The following is a 23930-nucleotide window of genomic DNA, read 5'->3' as shown; positions in this document are numbered from 1 at the left end:
ATTGGAGTACTTGTGGCCGGGAGTTGGACTAATCAAAGCCCTCGAGTTGCGATGATCTTCCTTATGGCAGTAGTGCGGTTTAATTTCCTGGCTCTTTCGTACGAATTCCATTAATTGCTCATTTAGGCGCGCAAATATTTAAACAGCAGTCTGCTCAAAATATACTTCTCCACAATACATAAATGCCTCGAAATTTGGGAGGCTGTGAGAGCTGGACTCTCTGCTCTACTTTCCGCTTACTTTGTAGTTATTGGAGCTGGCAGGTTATCGCTGGCACAGCTGATAAGAAGGTTAATGTACCACTAACGTCGCCGCACTTTCGGTTTCATCGAAGGAACTTAAAGAGCCCATTAAAATTTCAGTTTGCGATCATATTTAAATGATCTAACCATTGTGCATTTGGGATAAACCATTTAAGTTTAGTTAAACCTAAAAATTGTTTTTATTTTATTATTATCCGCAGGTTGTTTTAGGTTGAAATGATAAAAAATGTTAAATGAATGTCTTTATTTAATAAATGGGGTATGGAATTTTAACTATTGTTATTATTTTGGATCCAGATTTGAATTTCCTATTTAAATGTTTTAAATATTTAATTTGAACTGAGTGGCGCCACAAAACTGTGGCCACTTTTAGAACTGCAAGGCACTGCTTGCGCACACTGCTTGCCTTGGTGTTTTGCAATACTAAACTTGGCGCGTTATTTAATTTCTAGTAAAAGGAACATAAATTCAAGCGCAAATAATTATTTTCAAAAGTGAAAAAAAAACACATTTTAATTGTGTGCAATATAGAGTGGTTTATTGTTACTTTTTACGAAAATAAGCTAATGAATAAAACATCATTATTTCGTATGGATCGAAAGATTTCTTTTTATACTCTGAAGAACAAGATTCAAGCTAAATAGTAAGTGAATAGTAAGTAGGAAGAATGCTAATGTGTTTATTCAAGAAGACAATCTGGTGTTCAAGGCACTTCTTCGGTAGGTACATCATTTCTCCTGCTCATTCTCAATGTCAATCTTTATTATGTTGACTGTGGGCTCTGGGGAAGCACTCCGTGGCTCGGGATGTCCATTTGGTGGAGTAGCACCGTCCACGATGCACTCATCGCTGCCGGTGGTGCTTATGGTAATTGTGGGTATATTATCCGACCAAATGGAGCTCTGTGAATCCTGTCTCATGGTGCGACGGCGATGGGAATCGCTGCGTTTGGGAAACGTTATTGGACCAGCTGTGTCCAGTTCCTCCAGGTCATCCATGGTAGCCGTTGGAGCAATGGTGGAGGCGGGCACCACTGGAGGCTTGGGTGGCTTGGTAGGCGGACGGGAGGATGTGCTGCTGCCAAAGTGCAGTGGTGCACTGGGCGTGGGAGATTCCGGTTCGGGAGTAGGTGGCATTTCCAAGGCCGTCGAACTGGACACGCTGGACAATACTGATGGCGGTGGCGGCGGTGTGTACGCCAAATAGGTGGGCGTCGTGGGACCCGGCGACTCATCCGAGACCGGCTGCTCCACATCGTCCTTCTTGAGATTGACTGCCTCACGAACCAGGGCCAACAGGTTGCCGATCTTCTTGCGACCTTGCCGGGAAAGCACGGACAATTGCCGCTGGTGGTGACCCTGACCCTGGCTGGGAGTGGGTGAGGGCAGACTCCGTTCCTGCTCCTCAGTGCCGGACAGCTCGCTGTTCAGGTGCTCTGCGGCGGGAGTTGCTGGCACATCCGTGCCCGTGCTTCTTTCCACACTCCGCTCGTCGAACTTGAACACCTCGGGCTCTGGCTTGGCGGCAGCCACATTATTTGACTTGAATTTGTGCTTACGGAACTTGAACTTGCCCAAACTTCCAACGCCACTGCCACCGCCACTCTCCTTGGTTGTCGGCAAGGGTTTATCTTCCAGCTCCTGCGGCGGTTTTTTTTCATCAACTATGTGGAATTTGCTTTTGGCCAGCGTGGGCGTTTCGGGTGTGGATTCCTCGGGCGCCATTGGTACCACTGGCTCTGCTGGCGAGATGGGTGTTTGTGGAGCATCTGGGGTGGTGGGCGGTTCCTCCCCCTCGGCCTGCTCCTTGTGGCGCCTTAGTAAACTGGCGCGGCGTTCGCTGACAATCCTTGAATTTGTATCCGGATCATGTTCGTTGTCCTTGGGCGACTCATAGGGCGGCGGCTGCTGCTGTGGCTGCCTGTGCCTGGTGTCCTTTTTGTCCTTCATGCTGCCCCTATCCTTGCGTTCATGTTTCTCCACTTTGAAGCGGCTCTTTGGATGCGTCTCCTTTACGGAAAAATTGCCAGTTCCAGCAGAGCTGGTTCCGGCCACAATGGATCCCGCTCGTGCCCGCTCCTGCTTGGCAATCTGCACGATGTCCACCAGCGATGGCTTGCGGGTACGCCGGATTTGCTGCAATCGCGACAGGCCGAACCGCTTGTCCTTGGCCTCCTCGTCGTGGGGCAGGGAATCCTGGTGCTCGGTGTCCGTGTCATCGTCGTCGCGCCGCACAAACGAATCCTCTTCCGACGTGGCGGACCCCTTGCGCAACGCCTTCTTCATGATGCGCGAGATTAGCTCTAAGTGCAGGGAATGTGGATGCGAAGTAAATGAGTTGTGAACTTAAATCTCTGCCTTGACATGGCTTACCTTTCCGGGCTTGATTTTTGTACTCCTCCGTATCGAAATCGGGTGGCTGGGTGGGTGTAACCGGGGAGCTGGCCTCGAGGACTTTGCGCCAGCGATTTGTCAGCGCGGTGGCCGTTGGTTCCGCCTGCTTGACCTCCGGCACCTTGAAGATCTTCTTGCGCTCCTCCTCGCGTTCCTTTTGGAGTTGGGTGCGCAAGTCCTGGTTGGCTTCGCGGAGGGCGCCAGTTAGCGAAACCAGGTAGTATATGATGAGGATAAGCAGCAGCAGCAGTGGAATCACAGTGCTCGAGGAGGTAAGATAGTCCAGGGGCTCGTGGAGTTGTCTGGAAAGTTTTGAATCATGATTAAAGTCCTTTTCATTCGACTTAAAAACTTACTTTGGCAGAGCATTCCTCGTGGTGTTAGTGATGAACTCAGCTATCCTGTTGTACTCCGAGAAGGGTCCACAATGCCAGGAGGGGCGCAGCCAGACAATCGCATAGCCCACGGGCAGGACACAAAGGAAGAGCATGGTCAAGAGGAGTGATAGGTAGAAGTTGTTCGATTTGGAGGCCCTGCAAGGATTACGGATTACAACGAGTTGCCGCCACCAGATGAGACCAGATGATGGCCACTTACTTGAACACCACCTCGTGCGGCACATTGCAGGTGAGCACTATCCAGGAGCGGAAGTACATCATGATCATCAATTTGACCAGGTTGATGAGCACCAGGCCCGGCGAGAAGAATATGCCCATCCACACTTGGCCCTGGTTATTAATCAACGTCAGGATGTTCTCGGCTATCTTGAAGTCACCGTACTGCGGAGCGACAACAAAGCCTCACATTAGTCACCACCACGGACACCCGAAAACCGGATGGCGTCGTCTGCTCACCTGGGGAAAGGTCTTCTCCATGTCCCAGCACCAGTTTTGATTGACATACCGCACGAAGAGGGCGCGCAGAAAGTCGATGCACAGCGGCGCCACAATGGACATCAGCTTTTTGGATTGAATTCGGTTTTGAGGTGGAAAGAGATAAGGTTGGAAAGTGGGATGGGCTTTAATAAGCGCTTTGTAATGAACTCGGTAGCCGGATGCTGGCGCTTAAAAGTTGCCACACGTAATCCGGATCGTTGCATCTTCGATGTTGTACCGCCTTCAAATTCTAGATTACGGCTGAATTTACCTCCTCGATTCTGTGGTCGAAATTCATGCACGAACACGTGCCCCAAGTTTCGAATCGAAGCCCGAATGAGATGGAGATGTAGATGGGATGTGGAGGTGGATGTGTAGGTGGATGTGTAGGTGGATGTGTAGGTGGATGAGGAGGTGGATGAGGAGGTGGATGTGCACTCCGGTTGGGCATCCAAACCCAAACCCAAGCCGCACATGACCAAACTCAATTTCCCATCGCCTCTGTATTTTGTTATGCGTAAAGCATAAATGCGTTTAAGCCCGGCCCGTAACTTGCCTAATTTATGTGCTTAAATCGTTTAATAGAGATTATGTACGCCATGTTTGCAGGGCTCGCATAATCAAATCGGGCACGGGACCCATGTCTCTTATTTTTTTCGGGATTTCCGACCGGCAGCCCACACACTGAGTTTACAAGAATGTCGGACAAATGCTAAGTACGAAATAAAAGGGCAAGTAATCCCATGGATTGAGATGTCTACTACCAATAGACCAATAGGGTTATTGACTTGGGTGCGCTATCTACACCGTATGCTTATCTCAAAAGTGCCTGGCTGACCTTGAAAACTTTAGCCATTCCATGAATTTGTTTACGATTAGACTAAAAGTTCACGGCCCAATGGGATGGCAATCGACACTCGACGTGGCAAATGGCCAAATAAAAGTTGCCATTCGACGGGGCGAAAGTTCACAATCATGCTTATGGCTTATGTAAATTTTTGACTGGAAATCGAAGAGCGAGTCCCAAGTTGCCAAGTTTCGGTTCCAATTCCTGTTCCGGCCACCAGCTGAGCTCCGCATCAATTGGGAAAAGGACTCCCGAGAGCGATTATTATGATAAAATGCCTTTCGCATTGCTGCTATTTTGCCTTTTTCTTGCTCAAATCGTTTGGCCTTTTAAGTCAAGTGGATTTCGGTTTTGCTAGACGAGCGCAAAAATTTGATTTTCAAAATTCCCATGGCCATCCTCAAAACGGAGGATACAAAAAATGAAAAAAAAAATTTAAAAGAAAGGAAAGGAAAGGAAGACAAAGAGTACTCCACTGCAGAGGCGGAAGACAAATTTTGCGTTAAATTTTCCGGATAATTTAGCTAAACGGGCTTTCACGCCCAGCAAGCTCCGAGCAACTCCCATTTGAGTTCAATCATATTTAAGTCTAAATAGATTCTGATACAGAAGCAGTGGCTTCCGAGCTGGCAGCCCAGGGAAATTGATAGCAGCAGCTCATGGTGATAAATTTCATTTTGAACTGCTGAGGAAAAAGGGGAACCCCCGTAACCCCCGTAACCGCACTCACCCCGTCGAACACGATGACTTTGGAGAGCTCCTGGCCCAAGGAGGTTTCCCAGCACATGGTTGTCAGATTGGTTTGTATTTGCTTAATCGCCAGCTGCACTTCCTTCAGACGCTTCTGTTTCCGCTCCAGCGGCGTGAGCTTCACGGTGGTTAGCTGCTTGGAGTCGCTGCTCTGGGTGGTGCTATCCGGATTCTCGGTGGTGCTGCCGAGGATGTCATCGCCTTTGGGGCAAATGGTAATCACACACTCCTCCAGGAACTCGCTGTCTCCATCGTAGTAGATGGTACTCCCCAATTCCGATATGTCCACATAGCCCACATAGAAGGGTCTATTCTCCGTTCCCTCTGTGGTGCTGTATTCATCTTCTGCGGTGGTGCTACTGCTGCTTTCGAAGGCATTGGTGGTGCTCTCCGGACTCGAGGACTCGGTGGAACTCTCCGTTGTGGAGGATTCCTCCTCGGTGGTGCTGGTAAGTTCAGTAGTCGTGGTGGGTCGGTATCTCCACCTGGGTCTTCTGGTAGTTGTGGTGGTGGTGCTGGTGGTGGTCGTACTTGTACTTGTGGTACTCCTGCTCTTGAGACGTCTGCGTCGTTCCCACTCCTCCTTGGTAAGAATTCCACTAGGCACTCTTTTTGTTGTGGTGGTTGCCGGCGTGGTTTGTCTGAAGGATGTCCAATTAAAGGGCCACCGACTAGGTGTGACACTCCCCGATTCAGTGGTTTCTCCTGGTTGTCCAGCTATGACGGTGGAATCATTACGATGTCGCTTGCTGTACTTGCTGGTAAGGAATGATGATTCAAATGCCAATGCCCTTTTCCTGCGGCTTTTCGTCTCATTTTCATCGACTTGCTCCAAAACCTTGGCCAGTGGATCGTCTGCCTGATCAGTGCTTTCCTCCTCATCGAAATCTTCGATTTCCGACGGTTCCGAGGAGTAATCCGTTATGTCGGAGTAGCTAAAATTATCCGGAGCGTCTGAAGTGGAATCGCTGCCATAATCGTAGGAGCCCTCATCATCGCCCGTGGTGTAGATAAAGTTATCCTCTCGCTGTGGTTTCTCCATGGTTGTGGTTGAAGTTCCTTTGGTGGTGCTGCTTAGTGGTAAACTGGTGGTATTTGTTATGACTGCTATTGTGCTCAAAGTGGCTGAGTTTGTTGTTGAGTTTGGCCTTTCAGTATTAATAGGTGTTGTCGGAGATGATTTATTGGTTATGGGTTTTGTAGTATCTGGTATTGTACTATTTATTTCGGCTGTGGTGATCTTAGGTGCGGTTGTGGTGATCTTTAGTGTGGTTGTGGTTGGTGATTCTGTGGTTGTAGTGGATCTTTTAGTCGGTGTGGTTCCCGCAGTGGTTGTTGTCGAGGGCGGTGGAGTTGTCCATGGTGATGTCGTTGTTGTTGTCGGAGATGTTGGCTCTGTGGTTGTCCAACTACTTGAAGTCGTCGGTGTTGTGGTGGCTAATGTGGAGGGCAAAGTAGTAGGTAATGTCGTAGGTAGCGTAGTAGATATTGTAGTAGGTAGTGTAGTAGGTAATGTCGTAGGTAGTGTAGTAGGCAATGTGGTTGGTAAGGTTGGTGGCACCATGGCTGGTGTTGTCAGGTTGAGAACCATCAAGGTGGTGGCCAAGTTCTTGCCACTGATGATGTTGCGCCGCAGCTTTGAGCATTTTACAGTCATGTTATAGCACTTGAGACGCTGCACGGTGGTGGAGATTAGGGTGACAGCCGCTGTGGTCGAAAAGAGGCCACCAGCATCCTCACCCCAACTGGCAGTTGAGGTGGAGTCATCAAACAGCCCATCCGAAGTACTTTCACCATACAGCGAAGTGGTGGGGGTCATGGCCCTCAAAGCCTCAATCGAACTAAGTAGATGCTTCAGCTCCATGGTGTTTGTTTCGTTCTCCAATTTCAGCATCTGCAGCGGCTTCTCCTTGCTGTTGATCTTGTAGATGAAGGAGAACATCAGCGAGTACAGATTCAACATGTTCAGGATCATAATGCTGCAAAGTGGTGGCACTTCAGTTATATCCAATTATTTATGATTAGCACCGGATATTACTCACCGAGCCAATTGCAAACGCAGCTGCTGCCTGGGATGCCAGTTCTCGAACAGACCCAGTGCCTCGAATATCATGGGCAGGAAGAAGGAGAGCAGGGTCATGGTCACGTTCACCGCATTGCGACTCAGCCAGTTGTCATGCTTGGCCAAATCCTCAGAGCTGTAAATAAAATGTATTGCAGCAGAAACCAATTTTGAATTGTGATGTAACCGATTTCCTATTATACATATTTAATTTTCCATTAAAAAAGGTAACGAAGGCCTTAAATATTTATCAACGAATTTACATCACTATTTTGCTGTGCATTTCTTCCTTCTCCATTTCCCCAATCAACTTACTGATTAACCAGCAGCACCACCGTGGCTCCCGACAAGCCCAGCAGCCCCATCACCAGGATATTGACCAGGATCCTCTGGAGTATGACCCGCCAGCTGAAAGGACACGGCGTATCGATTATGGTAAGTAAATAGCTTCAGTTGGCCGCGACTTACTTGCGATTATCCTTCTTTTTCTCCGCCTCCTCCAGCAGTGCCTCCTTGAAGCCCACGACTACGGATGCGATGCGATTGTGGGCCGTTTCCGCGTGTCCTGTGGGAGATGCAAAACTTGTGATGATGGCAGCTCGTTGTGTCAGTACCGACGGACGCCGCCCACTTACCAATCATAAAGTCCCAGCCGGTGAAGAGCTTCCACGAGAAGACGCACTCGTCGTCCTTCGAGGAAAGTTTCGAGTTGCGCGAGTTTTCCGCCATTCTGTCGAAGTATCGAAGGAGGAAATTTAGCCATAATTTGTTCTGAAATCCCGGCAATTCCCATTTTGAGTCCCGGATAGCATTGCAATTCGGTTAATCCACGCACGTTGAGCACGTGACCCGCCAAAGTGGCAAAAGTGGCTAAATGGAAAGGTCAGTGTCGACTGCTCACTGTTGACATTGCTGCTTTGTTCAATTACGAAATCAACATAATGCCGACAAAGCCATTAAAGCGTGTCGGACGCCCAACGGTCAAAATGGCGTTTTGCCGTTTCCGTTTCCTGCCCCGCCCCCACGCTACCCGCCCCCTTTGGAAGCACGTGTCTGGCTGTGTGCGTGCGTAAATCATAATGGCCAATGCTTTTTCCTTTGATTATTTCGAGGCGTAGAAACTTTTTCAGGCCCCCAGACACGCCTCGTGGCCAAGATTTGTATTATTTAATCAGCGCTTCAGAGTTGTTTAATTAATTAACGAGCATTCTGACATTTAGTTTGCTTTTTGCGGCTTCGATGACCAGGGATTTAATGAAGTGCCTACCCAAAACTGGAACTCATACCCGTGAACCCATGACCCCTTGACCCCTATTTCCCAGTGCTCCCATCATACTCACTTCCTCAATGTGGCCACAAAGCTGTAGATGTAGACCAGAACGGCGGTAAGGAAATAGGCCAAGGGCAGCTTATATCCGGACGTGCTAATGCCGGATGTGCTTGAATAGTATCTGGGGAATAGAAGAACAGGGGAAGATATGATATAGGGATATTGCCAGCAATTAATAGAGCTCTCATTCCCAAAATAAAGAAAAATAAATGATACATAAAAATAAATAAATACATAAGCATATAATTGTCTTCCAAAGATATGACACTTATTTTCTGTTTAGAAGATTTCAGTTTCTGTTTTAAAAGAATTATTATCTATTCATTTTAAACAGACTGACTTGAGAGAGAAGCTCAGCGCACAAAAGGAGTCTCGCAGTCGAGTGGCTTACCCATAAAACATAGGTGAATATTTGAGGTATCCCTCGAACTCCCAGAACGTGAACAGATTGCCGGCCACCCGAGCCTCCGGGTCGGACATCCTTTTCCTGGGATCCGTTTCGCCGTGCTTGGTGGCAAAGTACTGGAACAAAGCCAAGCGGATACATAAATGTGCGTAAAGTGTGTGGCAAACGAATTGGCCACTTCTGCGGACACTCACCTCGGGGCCAATGACGAAGGCGACCAGCGGAATGGCAATCATGATATTGACCCACATAAGCCAGCGCAGGAATGTAAAGTAGGAGGCCACGCCGGAGCCGAAGTGCGATTCGATTTCCTTGATGCGCAGCTCCCAGGGAATGAGGACGGTGAGGAAGCTGGCCGTCTCCCGTTTCCAGTGTCGCCATCGCTGCAGAAGAGGTCGGATGCAAGAAAGGATTTATTTCTAGCAAGGAATGGCAGCCGGCGCAAGTTCGTATTTTAATTGGTCTCCCAGCGGCGAGAATGCCAAGGGGCTCACTAGTACATATATAGCTCGTTGAACTATGCGAACAGTGGGGATTTATTGAATGTCCGTCCCGACCGGAAAGTGGCCCATAAATTTTGTAAACATAAATATTGTTTGCTCGGCTTGGCTGGCTTTCGCCTTGGGCCCGTTGCATTTCGCATTCTGCAGGCGTTTCCGTCGAGGGGAAAACCAAAAAAAAAAAAGAAGGGGGTAACAAAATCACTTACTGCCGCCATTAAAATTTTAAACCTCGCCCACAAGTCTCTGGTGCTGCGTGACATGGCGAAGCGCTCCTGGAGCGCGCCCTCGTGGCGTGCCACATATGTTTTGGCCTGTCAACACATCCGAGAAGCCGCAGGATCCGCAAAGTCCAAACATCATTAAAAATTCCAGGGTGTAGCGAAAGATGGGAGATAAAGAGTGTTTGTGTGTGTGAATGAAATCGAAAAGTTTGGCTCAGGATTTGATGAGTGTTCTGGGTGGAGTGGTCCTGGCAAGGAAGGAAAGGCGCTCGTAACATTTTCAACGACCTGACAAGCGGCGTGAAAACGAACGCGCCCAGTTTTGGGGCGAAATCCCCCAGCCAGTTCCACTCCCATGAAGAAAACCGTGTGGAGTGGACGACACCCACCTGCCGCACCAACTTGAGCTTCTTGCGGATGGGCCATGGCTGTAGCTTCACCGACTGTATGACCTCCTTGTGCAGGCGGATGTTCTCAAAGATTTGCTCTTGCGTCGACTCCTGATTGGTGCCCTCCTCTGCAAAGTAAAACGAAAGTCAAAGCAGAGCAAACAGATTACACATACGCCCCGTATGCCACGCCATCAAAACGGTCGGCACGTAGCATGAAAAATTACGAAAAACAGGCCCCCAGACGTTGATTAGCCGCCACTTGAGGACCGAGGAGAGCCGGGGAGCATTCCGCTCGTTAACCAAACGAAATCTGCTCCGGACACTTATGGGTACACGGACTTGCCTGAACTTGTCGTATAGACACTGGAGCGTCGCCGCTCCACACTGTCCAGCACGTGATCCATGGGACTGGATGCACGTCTCGAACTCCGGCTGCCGCGTTTTCCCCGATAGCCGCGCACACTGGCACGTCTCTGCATTATTGCCGATACGGAAATTGTGTAGCTCTCCTCATCGTCAATGTCGCCGCCGCCGCCATCCTCGTCGAATCCGATTCCTGGCGGACGCTGCTGGTGGTGGGCGAAGTGGGGTTCCTGGTGGCAGCTCTCGGCGTCGCTGCTCTGGTTTTGCAGTGGGAAGTCTGGAGTGGTCATTAAATGGTTACTCTATATTAAACACTTACAGCAAAGAATAGCATGGCTTTTAAAAAAAAGAGGTTTATTTTATATAAAAATAATTTAAAGCAGTGTTTAAAAAATGTGCAGGTCCTTGATATTTTGTGCCTGCCAAACTATAGTATATATATTATATTTTTAAGTAGACAGATGTTGCATACCGTTCAGTTCGTAGGATCTGTGTTCCTCCTGTGACGCAGTTCTTGAAAAGAAACAGATAGAAACACAGAGACGGAGGTAGTGGGTCGTGGTTAGAAGTATCCCTTTAAAGGACTCACCTCCTGCCCCGTTGTCCTTTGTAGAATTCCCTCTTCGCATCGGCGCTGCTCTGCATTTGCCAGCCACCTCTATCCAAGTCGCATGGCGGTGCCCAGGTCACAGAAAGTTGATGTGGCGAGGTGACTCCCGAGTTGTTCTACGAATGGACGATGGCAAGAGATTCTCACTCACTCACTAATTTTCAAGTGCTGTTCTGGGACAGCTAATTACTCAAATCACACTGGTACTCTTTGCGTGTGGAGTGACCTTCACTGTTAAGTGCTCATTTATTAATTCCACTGCTGTGCAAAGTTATGGTTACATCTCAAAGAAAATCTCTTCAGTGGTAATGGACAACTTAGCACTTTTTGCTCCCGATTTAGCCAGTTAGCCAGTTGTAAGCCGAAGTGCTTTGGAGCAGCCGTGTGCGCAGACTGAACGGCTTAGTTGGCTGGCCGGGCTAGCAAGGCAGGAAAAGACCATCATCATCCAAAGGGACGGCGACCACGAAGGACCTCACACAGACAGGTGAAACTTAAATTTTTCTAATAATGAATGAATATGAATGAAGAACGAACACCACCCCGCCCGCGCGTTGGGCAACTTATCAAAGCCAAAACGTGCCCAAAACCCACACAAACGCACACACTCTGAAGGAATTTACATGGACATGCGCCAGGACATTGCGACAGGATGGTGGCTGGAGGGGATCGGGAGTGTGGTAGTGCGGGAGTCCGGGACCGAGTGGCTGACTTCCTCGCCCAGTTGGAACGAAGACGAATGAGTGTAAAAATCGCCAACGGCATGTGATAACAACGCCGTATCCGGGCGTAACCAGCCAGGACTTCGAATGTCCATTTAGATGGCGCTTGTGTGTGTGTGATATTGAGTCACCTTGTATTCTTGGCCCGGCCATGTAAATGAAAATCAAACATGCAAGGGTTGATAAAGAAAATCGCGAAATTCTAGGTTTTTCCCGGGTTTTATCCACTTGCCTTTTTCCCCCCATATTTTCCTGTGTGTGGGCTTGTGTGCTTTTTTCTGGGGGAGCGCCCACTATTGAAATATATGTTTTGGTGGTCTTCATTGTGTTTTCTGTGTTTTGCCTTTGCCTTTCACTTTCACTTTCTCTGATTTCCCTTTCGTCCCTTTTAATTAAATGGATTTCTCGGCTGGCTTTAATTAACATCAAATTTATCTCTACGCCCCCGTGCACGTGTAGCATAATGTTCGGCGATTATGGGTTCATTACCCGCTGTGCCGGTGGCCTAGGCCTCAATTTTTCAGAATTTTCCAGGTTTAAGGTAACATTTGAGCTGAGGTTCAATGCCGCCATGGAACCGATGGATGACCTAGTAACAAAAACGAAAGCACACGCCTTTAGGCCTAAGTGGATTTCCATGTTCGGCTGCAGTTTTCGCGCTTTGGCCATAAATCTTGAGCTCCTAACATCGAGGCGTTGGTCACAGAAAGTGGGTCAAGCAACGATTTACAATATATAATATTAATTTAAGGCCACATGAAAAATGGAAGCGAAAGTAACGAAAACTCAAAGGATCTCAGTCTCAATCAGTTGATGCGACACACGCCGCTCTCGCTCCGCTCTCTTGTCCACTTGGCATGGAAGTCCTTAGGACGCAACCTCATGGCCTGCACCTCCGAGGAGGTGGAGTCCGTGGTGCTGCCCAGATGGAGACGCTCCGAACCGAAGCTCTCCAAGCTAGTGGGCCGCTGGCAAGGGTGGATTTCGGTCATGAACTCCTTGCGACTGCAGCCTGCATTCTCCTGATTGTTCCGGATGATCTCACGGGCAAAACGGGCCAATACCTTCTGCTTGAGGTGACGCTTGCTCAGCGGTCCATGGGCACAGTTCTCCCGGATCCAGCGACGGGCCTCGCGACATCCTAGATATATACTCTGGTTGTTAAACGCCTTAGTGTCCAACATAAAGCCACGATTGCCCAGCAGTCCGAAGCCCAGATCGAAGATGTTGCGACCCAGGTTGAGAGGATTCGGTCCGTCCTTGGACTGGAACTTATTGGGACCGACAGCATCCATCGGTCCCTTGGTCTCCTGGTGGAATCGGCGATCCTCTGCGGTGCAATACGACCAGGGCTTGAAACTCATCGTGTAATCATCCTTCATATTGAAGTCCATGGGCAGGCCATCATTGAAGTTCAACTGATCGATCGAGACCAGTTTGCCATTGTGATGGGTAACTTGGAAGGTAACTCCCGAAGAATCCGGTGTTTGAATGGTGCCCTTTCCGTGGAAACGATTGTTAAGGAACTCTCCCGTGTAGCGTGTGCCATCCGGATAGATGTAGACACCCATTTCCTGCAAGCCCAACTCATCACTGGGACCAACGTATCTGGATCCAGTCAGCAGGATGTCTACCTGTGTGATGCTTGGAGATTTCGCTGTCTTCGACTCCATGATTTTTAGATATCTTATGTATACTTTTTACCGAAATGAACAATTTAAAGTTGAGTGAATATTCGATAAAATGTCAGTTCAAAATGTTTGCTATAACAGCTTTTGTCGAGCTAATGTCCACTAAGTGAGCAATTTACCTAAATAATCATAAGAAGCTTTAGTGAGTAAAACCCCTGAAGATAATCAAAGAAATTTTGCTAATGTTCAACCGAACACTGACTAATTACCTAGTCAGTCGTGTGAATATCTATATAAACCAGTCAGTTGAACTGGGCAACAATCTTCTTGGAAAGATGAAGCTATTGGTAGTTTTCCTGGGTCTAACTCTCGTCGCAGCCGCAGCTGCTAAGAAGGATCCAAAGGATCCAAAGGATCCCGAGCATCCAGATCACATCATAACCAATGGAAGCCCCGCGTACGAAGGACAGGCTCCCTATGTGGTGGGCATGGCCTTTGGGCAGAGCAACATCTGGTGCAGTGGCACCATCATAGGCGACACCTGGATCCTCACATCCGGTCAATGTTTAACGGGCAGTTCCGGGGTGACCATCTACTTTGGCGCCACCCGGCTGAGTCAGGCGCAGTTCACTGTGACGGTGGGAACCAGTGCATACGTCACGGGTAACCAACATCTCGCCCTGGTTCGAATTCCCCGTGTTGGATTCAGCAACCGGGTCAACCGAGTGTCCCTGCCATCGCTGAGCAATCGATCCCAGCGCTACGAGAACTGGTGGGCCAATGTCTGTGGCTGGGGAGTGACCACCTTCACCAATGGACTCACCGATGCGCTGCAGTGCGTCGACCTCCAGATAATGTCCAACAACGAGTGTGCGGCCTTCTACGGATCCACCACCGTCTCAGACCAGATTCTGTGCACCCGTACTCCCAACGGCAGATCCACTTGCTACGGCGATGCCGGCAGTCCCCTGATCACCAAGCAGGATTCCACCGTGGTGGGCATTTCCGCCTTTGTGGCCTCCAATGGGTGCACCTTGGGATTGCCCGCTGGATTTGCCAGGATCACCAGCGCACTGGATTGGATCCGTCAAAGGACTGGAATTGCCTACTAATGGGTCAAGTAGTAGCCACATATAATTAAAAGGCCCTATACCTGCAAGGATGTGTCATTTATGATTGGCTAATTTTTGGGCTAAACTTTGTTAACCAAAGAAAATTCCCATAGTCGTAGGTTTCATATAAATATGTGGGTTTTGGTTTAGATTCATTACTTTGTAATGAATATGTACATATACATATGTTTGGTTCTTCGAAAAGTAATGCGGGAACTTTAAAAAACGTTGAATTTTATTTTACAGAGTACAAAGCAATTGCACTCATTTTCTCAGAGAGTTAAAGGTGAAATTTTAAATAGAAAAGAAAAAACATATATAAACACATCAATATGCGGGCATCTACAACTCGAAGATGGAACGGGTCATGTCCATGTAGCTATTTCGCCGTATAAGATTGGATTGCACCACATTTATGTTGTCCGCCGTCCGCTTGCGCATCATGTTGTTGGCCGAGCGGTAGGACTCCTCGATGTTCAGGACCAGTTCGTCCTCGCCAAAGCTGTCCGTCTGGCAGCTGGAGGGGCCACCCGACTGCGGATTGCGCACATCCGAGGTGCTCGACCAGCTGCGTGGCTTCAGCACCTTCTCCACCTTGGCGCAGGGATACAGACGTTGGAGCTCCTGCTGATCCTTCTGCCGTTTCTCCAAGATCCTGGCATAGGCACGCACACACTTCTCCGTCTCCCAGGCGGGATCGTCGGCGGGCAGGGGTCGTTTTGGAGTGTTCTCCAGCGGCTCCTTAGGCTGACCCCGCTTCTTGGTCAGCTTGTGGAAGTAGCGCTCCCGATCCACCTGGCCATTGGGTGCATAGATGGCCGTGCTTCGCAACTGGGCTCGTTCCGTGGCTAAATTGTTGGCTATGATGCGGCGACAGAAATCGGAAGGCGGTTCAATTATACGTGAGGTTCTAGCCTTGCGGCAATTCCTCTGGATCCAATCCTTATCCTGCTGACAGCTCACGTACATGACGTGGTGGAGCGGACTCGGTCGGTCCGTCATCCAGCAGGTCTTGCTGTTGAACAGACCCTCCTCCACGTCATAGCAATGATCGGGTATATCCCTCGGCTGCATTTTGGACGTGAGAAACGCGGTGGGACCCACCGGCTGTTGGCCATAGCGACGCTCGGCATGATAACGCCGATCCTTGGGCGTCAGGTAATCCCATTCATCGCACTGCAACGTCATGCCGTTAAACCTGCCATCCACATGCAGGCCGTCGGAGAACCACATGTCCTCCACCGTCACCAGACGACCGTGCTCGAACTCACCCTTCACCGTAAAGCGGTACGGCTGGGCCAGTCGCAGATGGCCATAGCCGTGGAACTGGCCCTGGTGGAACCTGCCCCGATACTCGCTGCCATCCGGATAGCGGTAGCTCCCAAATCCGTCCATCACATTCACCAACCTGTCCCAGGCGCCCTCATAACTGCTGCGCGTGATGAAGTGCCTATGCTGCGCCTCCGTGTTGTTCAGCTGCGACATTTCTGCTATCTCCACTGTTTTTGGCTCTCTGTATTTGGTTGGTTGGTTTGTAGCGGGGGAGTAGGGAAAATTTTGTGTGTGTGTAGTCGAAGCAACCAAACAAACTCGAACGTGCCAACTGACAAACTTCTGACCCACTTGGAATGGCCTGGCTTGTTGAGATTACGCATCAGCTTTATGACTAAATAAATGTTTGCCCCACTCGACGATGCCCCACCGCCCACCGCCCACCTTCCACTGCCCAAGCCCAGAGTCCGGAGTCCGGAGTCCAGGGTGTGCCCATCCACATCCACTCGGTTTTGGCGCAATGTCGCATGTCTGGCCTAATGAACACTGGGATACCCTTGTGTGGCAGTGGCAAGTTTGCCGTGCCATTTGCAACTACCTGCTGCCTAAATAGCCAAGTGATTTAACTTGTTTATTAACTCCCATAAAGCAGAAACCGCCGGTGAACTGAGATTTTGCATGCATATGTACAGTGAGTTGGCCAAATTATACTAATTAGCTTTTGAGTTGGACTAGGAGAACCACACTTGATGTGCATTGAGTTCATTAGAAACGTTTACAACCGGGAACCGATAAGAGTCGAGGCTTTGTTAAGCAACAGAAGGTAAGTACTTTAATTATGCAAATATACGGAATTTGTAATGCACTTAAATTGAAAATTCCATCGGGAAGCACCAAATCAATGCAGTTCCAAATATTGCTTAAGTTCCAAGTTCACTTCCTCTTAAGAACCATATTAGTATGCATGCCAAGCATATTCCACGTCTGCATTGACCTTAGAAAAGCTCCACCTGTCCACCGATGGTTGTAAAAAAATGATTTTAACAGCCAACCGGGTCGAGCTGCTTTGCTTAACCCGGCCAGAAGCGAAAGCCAGTTAAGTGCGATTGGTGTTTATGGCTATTGGCTGTGGCGACGGCGGCTGCGGCACTTGCTGTACCCACCTGACCTCCTTCCTTCCCGGAGACATAGCCATTCCGTAGACCATGTCGTCGTTGGCCAGGCCAAATCGTAAGCACTCCCGAATGGGCCGTAAATCATGCTCACTTACCTCACTGTTGGCGCCAGTGGCCACGTTACTGGTGTTCCCATTGCTGCCGCTGCTGCCCACGCAGCGGAAATCGACGGAGCCACCTGATGAGCGTCGCGGCTTGCCGATGTCCAGTCGCAGGATGCCCGGCTTGGGTCGTCGCGGAGCCGGGGCTGGTGGACTACGCAAGGATTCCCCATGGCCCAGACCCGAAGCGCCCGCTGCAGCTGGTTCCTCGTCGTTTTGCATGGCCAAATTGGAGAGCACACACTCACAGCTGCACACTCGCGTTGCAAATCGCGATTATTCACCGCGCACACACGACCGCCGTGCAGCGCCAACGCGAACTGACTACATCCGGGTCCTGGCCAGGACTTTGAAGCAACAATTACGCGCGCAGCCACGGGCGCTGGAAAATAAAATGTGAATTAAGCGCGCCACCCACGCGATAAGTGACAATGAATGTGCCATGTGCCGTGTGCCATGTGCCATGTGAGTGTGCGGTGTCCGTTTCCCTGACTCCTGCGACTCCTGCGAGTCCAGCGAGTCCTGCGAGTTTGGCCACAGGATGACGATGACGTTGGACAGGACACGCGGCACTTTCAACTGCTTCTCGTGTCTAACACCGCCGACTGCGCGAGTCTCACATGACACAAAGTGAACTTCCTGCTTTCAGGGTCACATCGCGGCCTACCTCTGTGTAATTATGTCTGCCGCTGCCCCAAAAAGTGTCAACAGCTCGGCCCCGAAAACACAAAATATCGCATGTCGCCGCAGTCAGCCATGTGAGCGAAAGGCGACCATTTTTCATTTTGACTTTTACTTTCACTTTTTATACACTTTTCATTTTCATACATTTTTGCGCGCCTTCCATTAGTGCGCTGCGTTGGCCAGTGTCCTTAATTATGAGCGCACAAAAGGTGCCTTCACTTAGTGTTCTAATTGTGATACCCAGCATTGGTGGGGTCTGCCTTTTTTTTAATCATTAAAAACTATGTTTGAAAGTGTGACTGTAAAAATTTAATATTTAACCAATAGCAGCATGCATCCCAAAGTCAACTTTAAGTTAAAACACAATAAAGCCTTTGTAATATTTTTATTATTTTTAAATGGACATCAATTGCCAGCAGTAAATGTTTTAGCATTGCCAGCGACAGTTCTCCTCAAAGGATAACTCCCCATAAATACTGAGGAAAGCGGAGAATATGTGTCCATCCCAGTGGGGGGTATTGCCAAGTCGAGGCCATGCTAGTTTGCGTAGATGATATCTCCTTGGCGCCACGCCCACTTTCCCAGAATGCGCTTGTTAGCTGGCACAGCCATTCCACACGAGCCAAGCCCTCCTGCTGCGGACCGTGCTCCTCCGGCGCCACGTCCATGTCCATGTCCATGTCCTGGCACATCCTTGTCTGCTGGCCCCGCTGATATGCAATGCCTTTCCATTTTCTAGTACATGCAAAGCGCGTTAAATTAATTGAACTGTAAAGTGTCGGCAGCAGCGACGGCAGTGGAAGGACCTGGCAGGACCTGGAGGAGGACATGTGGCCCAGCATGTTGCATTTAATTTTTATTATTCTCACTTTATTCTATTGCGTTGAACCAGAGCAACTTATATTAATTCAACTTGGGTAAGGCTAGGCTAAAGTAGCTTATAAAAACTTTTCCTATTTGTCGCAATTGTTTGTGGAATGCATGGATGTACGAGTACGAGTATGTGTGATGTGTTATGTGCTCGTGTGTGTTTCTGTGTCCTGTTTTATGCTTAGTACAAATTTCAGTTTCAGTCTCAAAAATCGTTTTGCATAAATTAACTAAAACCATTTTACGTAAATTAATTTGTGTTTTCGTTCTGGCATCTATCAATTTCGTAACTAAATTGCGAAAATGTCATAAAATCGTTAGGAAAATCGACTTTTCATTGTAATGCCGCGCAATAAACGGAAGAGCTACCAAAATAATGCAATAAAAACTCGACCGAGTTTGATGATGATTGAAAACCATTTGGCCGGCTTTAACTCCACTCAAATTTGAAATGCAAAATTTCGTTCTCCCCTCATGATTGTCACTGTTTCGCAGAGGTCTCTGCATATTCAACTATCCCTATCTGTCTATACTATCCCTAACTTAACCCATCAAGGGTGAAGTGCAATCAGTACAACACCTTCGCAGCTACCTAGCTAAGTAGTATGTCTAGCTACCCTACGAACCCCGCTTTTTATAGCCAACAAATCCCCATAAATTCTGAGTAAATTGCTCATACGACGCGTATGCCGCAAGTTCGGCTTGCACTTCCCTCAGCAGCTGACTTAAATTTATAGAGTTACCCAAATAAAAAGCGGGAGAAAAACGGCAAGGAAAGGAAAGGAAAGGGACTGCCAAGCGTAAAAGTAGAATCGATTTATGCATAAAAACGGTGTAGCTGGCTGAAATTTATGAATATCAAACATTTGATCTTTTTGGTACTGGCTGCACCGCAAAAGCTCCTTCCTGCGTTTTCCGTTTTTCCCGTTTTCCTTCGTTTTCCCCTGTTTTTTCCGTTGAATCTGCTGCTGTGGTACTGGCCCCTGTTTGCTTAGCTTAATAACCAGTTTTTCTCGTACACGAAAAGTTGGTCAAGTTAATGCTCTTTTGGCTTTTGGCAGTAGGTGTGTGTGTGGTGTTTGCATGGTTGGCTACGTGACGTATGATTAATGTGCGTGGTTTGTTCGCCTAATGAATTGAATGGCCACAAGCTACTCACCGTCTTCTCTTACTGGCCAAAATACTACTATTCAGTTAATACTTAAATACACATTGAGCTTACGTTTTATGCTCGCTAATTGACTTATGTCCTATGCCTGTTGCATGGCATCTCAATGAGCATGTCGTTCCCTTCTCGATTCGATTCGATTCGTTTCGTTTCGTTCCGCTTCGTTTGGGTTAATTTGGTCCTTTAGTCTATTGGTTTTCGTACTAGCTAGCTATGCCTACGCGGAAATTTATCAAACCTACACTTAGGGCTATGCTAAAAACTCACTTAACAGCTAATAAACGCACACATTACGCGAATCCGAGGACGATGACGACGATGATGAGAGCAAGGACCTGCTCAGAACGTTGTCACTTTGCCCAGCCGCATGCCGAGCAATTTACGACGCTTTTTGGCGCTCAGCTTTGTCCAAATGGTGCTGCTGCCCTCCACCAGCAGGAATTCATCGCATAAATCATCCGTCTCCTTGGCGATGGCGCCGTAGAAATGATCCTCCTGATACTTCTCCGAGCGCGAATCGCCGGAAACGAAGCCGCTCTCCGGACGGGACAAGGATGCGGTGTGCCAGGGCAGTTGCTGGAACCATCGGGCCACTTTCGCCGTCGACGATAGCTGCGGGAAATGGGAAATGGAAAATGGAGAATGGAAAATCGGTGGGTGTGGTAGCGTTAAGCGTGGTGGGGCAAATACGTTAAAGTCAGTGTGTAAATTTATGCAAATGAGTTATGTGCGCAAATTGCTGCCCACCAGCGAAATCCGTAGGCAGCCGGGACAGAAAAAAAAAACACTCAACGGAAACTCAACGAAAACCAACTGCCGAGTGGAGTGAAAAATGGCGACACTTGTTTTTGCCTCTGTTCCTTGGGCCACGGCATCGTTTTTCATTCATCCAGGGAGGGAAATTCATACACTGACCGTCCCACGGGGCGGATGCTTAATGCGCTTAAAAGTGTGCTGCATGTTTTTGTGTCGGAAAAGTCATTAGGGAAATTGCCCAGTCTGGCGTTAACTTTCAATTATTAACGACAATATAGAGTATGCATAAATAAACGAATGGAAACAATCGCCAAAGGTTTTTACATAATTATGCGATTTTTATTATTATTTCTGCTTGTCTGCCGTTCATTTTTGCCGCCTGTATTCCGCGTTCAAACGAATATTTGAAATTGTAATTTACACATAACTCTCCTGCCTGGCAACTAATTAACGCATTTCACACGACTATTGCATTTTTGCGAATAAAGACGAATTGAATTAAAGTACAACAATTTACAAAAATAACAGTATCGAACTTAATCAGTTTAGACTAGACTCATTAGCTTAATCACTAGTTGCATAGATATACATAGTTGTTCATTTTGGGGGGGAGAAAATACTTTCAAACGATTACTGCGAACTTGAGTAAGTTTCTTCGTTGCTGATATGCTAAGATTATGTTTCACAAATACTTTTACCTAAGGTCTATCACTGCTAACCAAACTTTGGAGTTCAACTTTGGAGTTATAAACTTTCGACTTTGGCACAGTTTTGAGCTTGAAGATATTGCTAAATAGTTGAAAGATGTACATGTATATTACACTTAAAAGGACGTTGAGCTGGGCAAATAATTGGCACACTAGACGCCAGCGATGCGTTCTACTAGGACACCTAAAATGCAAAACTAAAGTAGGCTTCGGCTTCCTTTTCTCCTTTTCTCCTAAATTAATACTGTTCCACCCACTCATTCACTCGATCCTGCACTCATGCACTCCCCACTCCCACTCCCACTCGCTCCTTATCCTTTAACCTATGACCCCTGGTTCACTGGGAGTTCCGAACCGCGGCTCCTATTTGGTGGTGTGCCTGGCCCAGGTGGTCCGCTGCACCTGGCTCATCATCTGGCTGCGATTGGGCACCTTCTCGCTGGTGCTCCTCGTTATGAAACTGGGCGTGGCCGAGAGCTTCCTCTGGTGACCCGCCTCGTCGGTGACCCTCAGCAGAACCGTATTGAATCGCGTTTCGCGACTGCTGCTACTATTGCTATTGCTATTATTGTTGTGGTTCTGGTTGCCATTGCTGCTCCCAGGACTTATGTTGTTATTGCTGCTCCTCAAGCGTGGCGAGGATGGAGAGTCCAGGGTGGAGGAGCTACGACTGGTGTCCCGGGTGCTGGTCGATCCTCCACAGGCCAGACCAGCCAGGTTGCCATTGGACACCGCTGCCTTCAGTTGCTCCTCCAGATTGTTCAGATTGTGCTCGATGCTCAGGCGAATGTCCTCGTTCAAGGACGAACTTCCAGCGAAGGAGTTGCGATTCATGGTGCCCAGCGGTGAGGGCGTCAGTGTTCCCGTGGCCGCCGGTGAGGTCAGGAAATTGAAACCTCCTGCTCCGCCCGCATTGTTGTTGGGCGTGGCCGGTGTGCAGGACAAGGGATTCACATAGAAGAAGGAGTTGTGCGCCGAGGCCGCGGGCGTTTGCTGGCTCTGGCCAGGATTGGCGTTCAAGTTCAGCGCCTGCAGGCGATTCAGCAGCTCCTGATTCACCTGGAACAGATCCTTGGACAGGGCATCCTGCTGCTGTTGCTGTTGCTGCTGCTGCAACTGATTGCTGATGCTCTGCAGCGCACTCATCGACGGATACGGACTACTGCCTCCCGCAGCGGGCGGGGGCGTGGCTGGAGTCGGTGCCGCCTGCGTTTGTTGTTGCTGCTGCTGCTGCTGTTGCTGCTGCAGGTTCTGGAGGTGCTGGCTCTGCTGATTGAGGCCACTTAACTGGTGACTCAGCGAGGTCAACTGCTGATTGATGCTGCCCAGATTGCTGATCTGCTGGTTGATCGTGGCCAGGTTGTTGTTGTTGCTGGTGGCCTGCAGCAGCATTTGCAGCTGCGATTGCTACACGTGGGATGGGGTGAAAGGTCACAGGGCATTAAGTTCTGCTGTTCTCAATCAACAACAACAACGGGAACGCACAACAAAAACGGGGCAACTATGGCAAAAAACACTCGTGCAAAAACAAACGGCAGCCAAGAAAAACAGAAACGAAAATCATGCAAAAAGGCGGCACAGCTTGAAAAGGCTCGAAATGAGCGCAAATTTACGATCGCATAACTCAAAAGCACATATAGTATATGTAGCATGTATAGTAAGGGGTATAATCCTCACCTGTGGCGCCATTCCGATGTTGGCCGACGTGAGTCCGGCTGTCTGCTGCTCGTTGTAGGCTCCCAAGGAGGCCAGGTGCTCCAGGAGCTCCCGGTTCTGCTGCAGCAATTGTTGGGTGCGCGCCTAAAGGATTTCATGTATTAGTTTGAGTTCTTAATAAGAGCGAAAGGTTTCCTCAGGCTAAGAACACCCACCTGAGCCTCGATGCGCGCATTGGTCTCCGAGATGAGCTGCTCCCGCACCAGCATCAGTTGGCCAAGAGCCTGGCGCGTCTGCAGAGCCTGTGCCTCCAGCTGGTCCTTCAGCTGGGTGATCTCAGAACGCGGCGAGGAAGGTGAGCCCGGCGACTTGTCATCCACATCGCACTTTAAGACGCGGGTGGAATAAAAAAAGAGATATTTTAAAACAAGGTCATGGACTCCGTGGAATGTTTATGTGTTTCCATGTATTACTATGCGACTGTTCAAAGAGAATGTGTTTTGCAAAATATGATAAGCAACGTTTGTGTGTTCTTTGAAAAGTTATGACTTTTCTACACGGCATCGATTAATAGGCTAGTTTCACTGTATAATTATGCAGTCATAAAAAAGAACATGTTCATTCCATGTTTCTTTTATGGCAATAAGAGCATGAGAACATGTTGCTGGAAAATGCTATTAAATTGACACATTTAATTGTGAAACTGTCTTTTTAGTCGTTTTACAACCAAGATTCATTTTCCTTTTATGCCCAGTTTAGCCTTGACAGTTCTCGGGGGCAAGGAAAAGTTATTGAATCTGAATTTTATTGCAGCTACAGCTTGTTTACCCCCACTTTTGACCGCGCTTGTTAGGTAAACAAATTGGGAAATATTATTTTATACATTATGACCTAAACAGAAAGGCCAGCAATGGGCCACATTGTATTTGATTTCATTTCGAAGATTTCGGCTCATTAAAATTCACCATCGCCGGCATTTTAATTGCCCTGCCAGGATATGGCAGTGATTTCGCTTATTATTAGCGCACCATTACCATTGCCCACAATCATTATGATGGACA

At 48.4% G+C, this 23930-nt stretch overlaps 5 protein-coding genes across 10 annotated transcripts in view; 1 reads left to right on the top strand and 4 right to left on the bottom strand.

Annotated features, from left to right (window-relative positions):
• Positions 1 to 964: 964 nt before the first annotated feature.
• Positions 965 to 17250, bottom strand: LOC122617565. Its single transcript, XM_043793473.1, has 19 exons — positions 17023 to 17250; positions 10995 to 11131; positions 10878 to 10918; positions 10386 to 10682; positions 10040 to 10167; positions 9636 to 9740; positions 9121 to 9309; positions 8912 to 9042; positions 8531 to 8641; positions 7826 to 7920; positions 7659 to 7755; positions 7506 to 7598; positions 7171 to 7326; positions 5109 to 7107; positions 3511 to 3615; positions 3254 to 3435; positions 3013 to 3189; positions 2636 to 2958; positions 965 to 2565 (listed from the first exon to the last, which is right to left on the bottom strand). Exons 1-19 carry the CDS (start codon positions 17248 to 17250, stop codon positions 992 to 994), a joined length of 6168 nt encoding a protein of 2055 aa, XP_043649408.1. The 3' UTR covers positions 965 to 991.
• On the bottom strand, positions 12183 to 13499 carry LOC122617567 (MORN repeat-containing protein 5). Its single transcript, XM_043793475.1, has one exon. It carries the CDS (start codon positions 13408 to 13410, stop codon positions 12544 to 12546), a length of 867 nt encoding a protein of 288 aa, XP_043649410.1. The 5' UTR covers positions 13411 to 13499; the 3' UTR covers positions 12183 to 12543.
• LOC122617568 (serine protease 1) lies at positions 13704 to 14480 on the top strand. Its single transcript, XM_043793476.1, has one exon. It carries the CDS (start codon positions 13704 to 13706, stop codon positions 14478 to 14480), a length of 777 nt encoding a protein of 258 aa, XP_043649411.1.
• On the bottom strand, positions 14698 to 16102 carry LOC122617566. The gene has a single exon (XM_043793474.1). It carries the CDS (start codon positions 15963 to 15965, stop codon positions 14823 to 14825), a length of 1143 nt encoding a protein of 380 aa, XP_043649409.1. The 5' UTR covers positions 15966 to 16102; the 3' UTR covers positions 14698 to 14822.
• A 1305-nt stretch (positions 17251 to 18555) lies between the features above and the next one.
• LOC122617038 (capon-like protein) overlaps positions 18556 to 23930 on the bottom strand; it is a 45353-nt gene continuing 39978 nt past the window's right edge. For 4 of the 6 annotated variants that reach the window (XM_043792691.1, XM_043792690.1, XM_043792688.1 and 1 more), the window contains 3 exons: positions 23085 to 23255; positions 22891 to 23013; positions 20864 to 22620 (listed from right to left, as the gene is read on the bottom strand). In XM_043792691.1, the coding sequence (XP_043648626.1) occupies positions 21577 to 22620; positions 22891 to 23013; positions 23085 to 23255 (1338 nt within the window). In that variant the 3' untranslated portion in view covers positions 20864 to 21576. Of the gene's footprint in view, positions 20363 to 20863; positions 22621 to 22890; positions 23014 to 23084; positions 23256 to 23930 lie in introns of those variants that run through there. The other 2 variants (XM_043792696.1, XM_043792695.1) reach the window with 1 other exon arrangement.

Source organism: Drosophila teissieri, chromosome 3L (assembly GCF_016746235.2).
Source record: "Drosophila teissieri strain GT53w chromosome 3L, Prin_Dtei_1.1, whole genome shotgun sequence".
NCBI classification, from domain to species: domain Eukaryota; kingdom Metazoa; phylum Arthropoda; class Insecta; order Diptera; family Drosophilidae; genus Drosophila; species Drosophila teissieri.
The sequence above is the reverse complement of the archived record's forward strand: the minus strand, read 5'-3'. Positions and strand labels throughout refer to the sequence as shown.

Coding starts and splice junctions, on each gene's coding strand:
- LOC122617567 (XM_043793475.1), bottom strand. CDS start 13,410: ATGGAGTCGAAGACAGCGAAATCTCCAAGCATCACACAGGTAGACATC.
- LOC122617568 (XM_043793476.1), top strand. CDS start 13,704: ATGAAGCTATTGGTAGTTTTCCTGGGTCTAACTCTCGTCGCAGCCGCA.
- LOC122617566 (XM_043793474.1), bottom strand. CDS start 15,965: ATGTCGCAGCTGAACAACACGGAGGCGCAGCATAGGCACTTCATCACG.
- LOC122617565 (XM_043793473.1), bottom strand. CDS start 17,250: ATGCAAAACGACGAGGAACCAGCTGCAGCGGGCGCTTCGGGTCTGGGC. Junction 8,642..8,911: donor TATTCACCTATGTTTTATGG/GTAAGCCACTCG, acceptor TCTATTCCCCAG/ATACTATTCAAGCACATCCG. Junction 3,190..3,253: donor CCGCACGAGGTGGTGTTCAA/GTAAGTGGCCAT, acceptor TAATCCTTGCAG/GGCCTCCAAATCGAACAACT.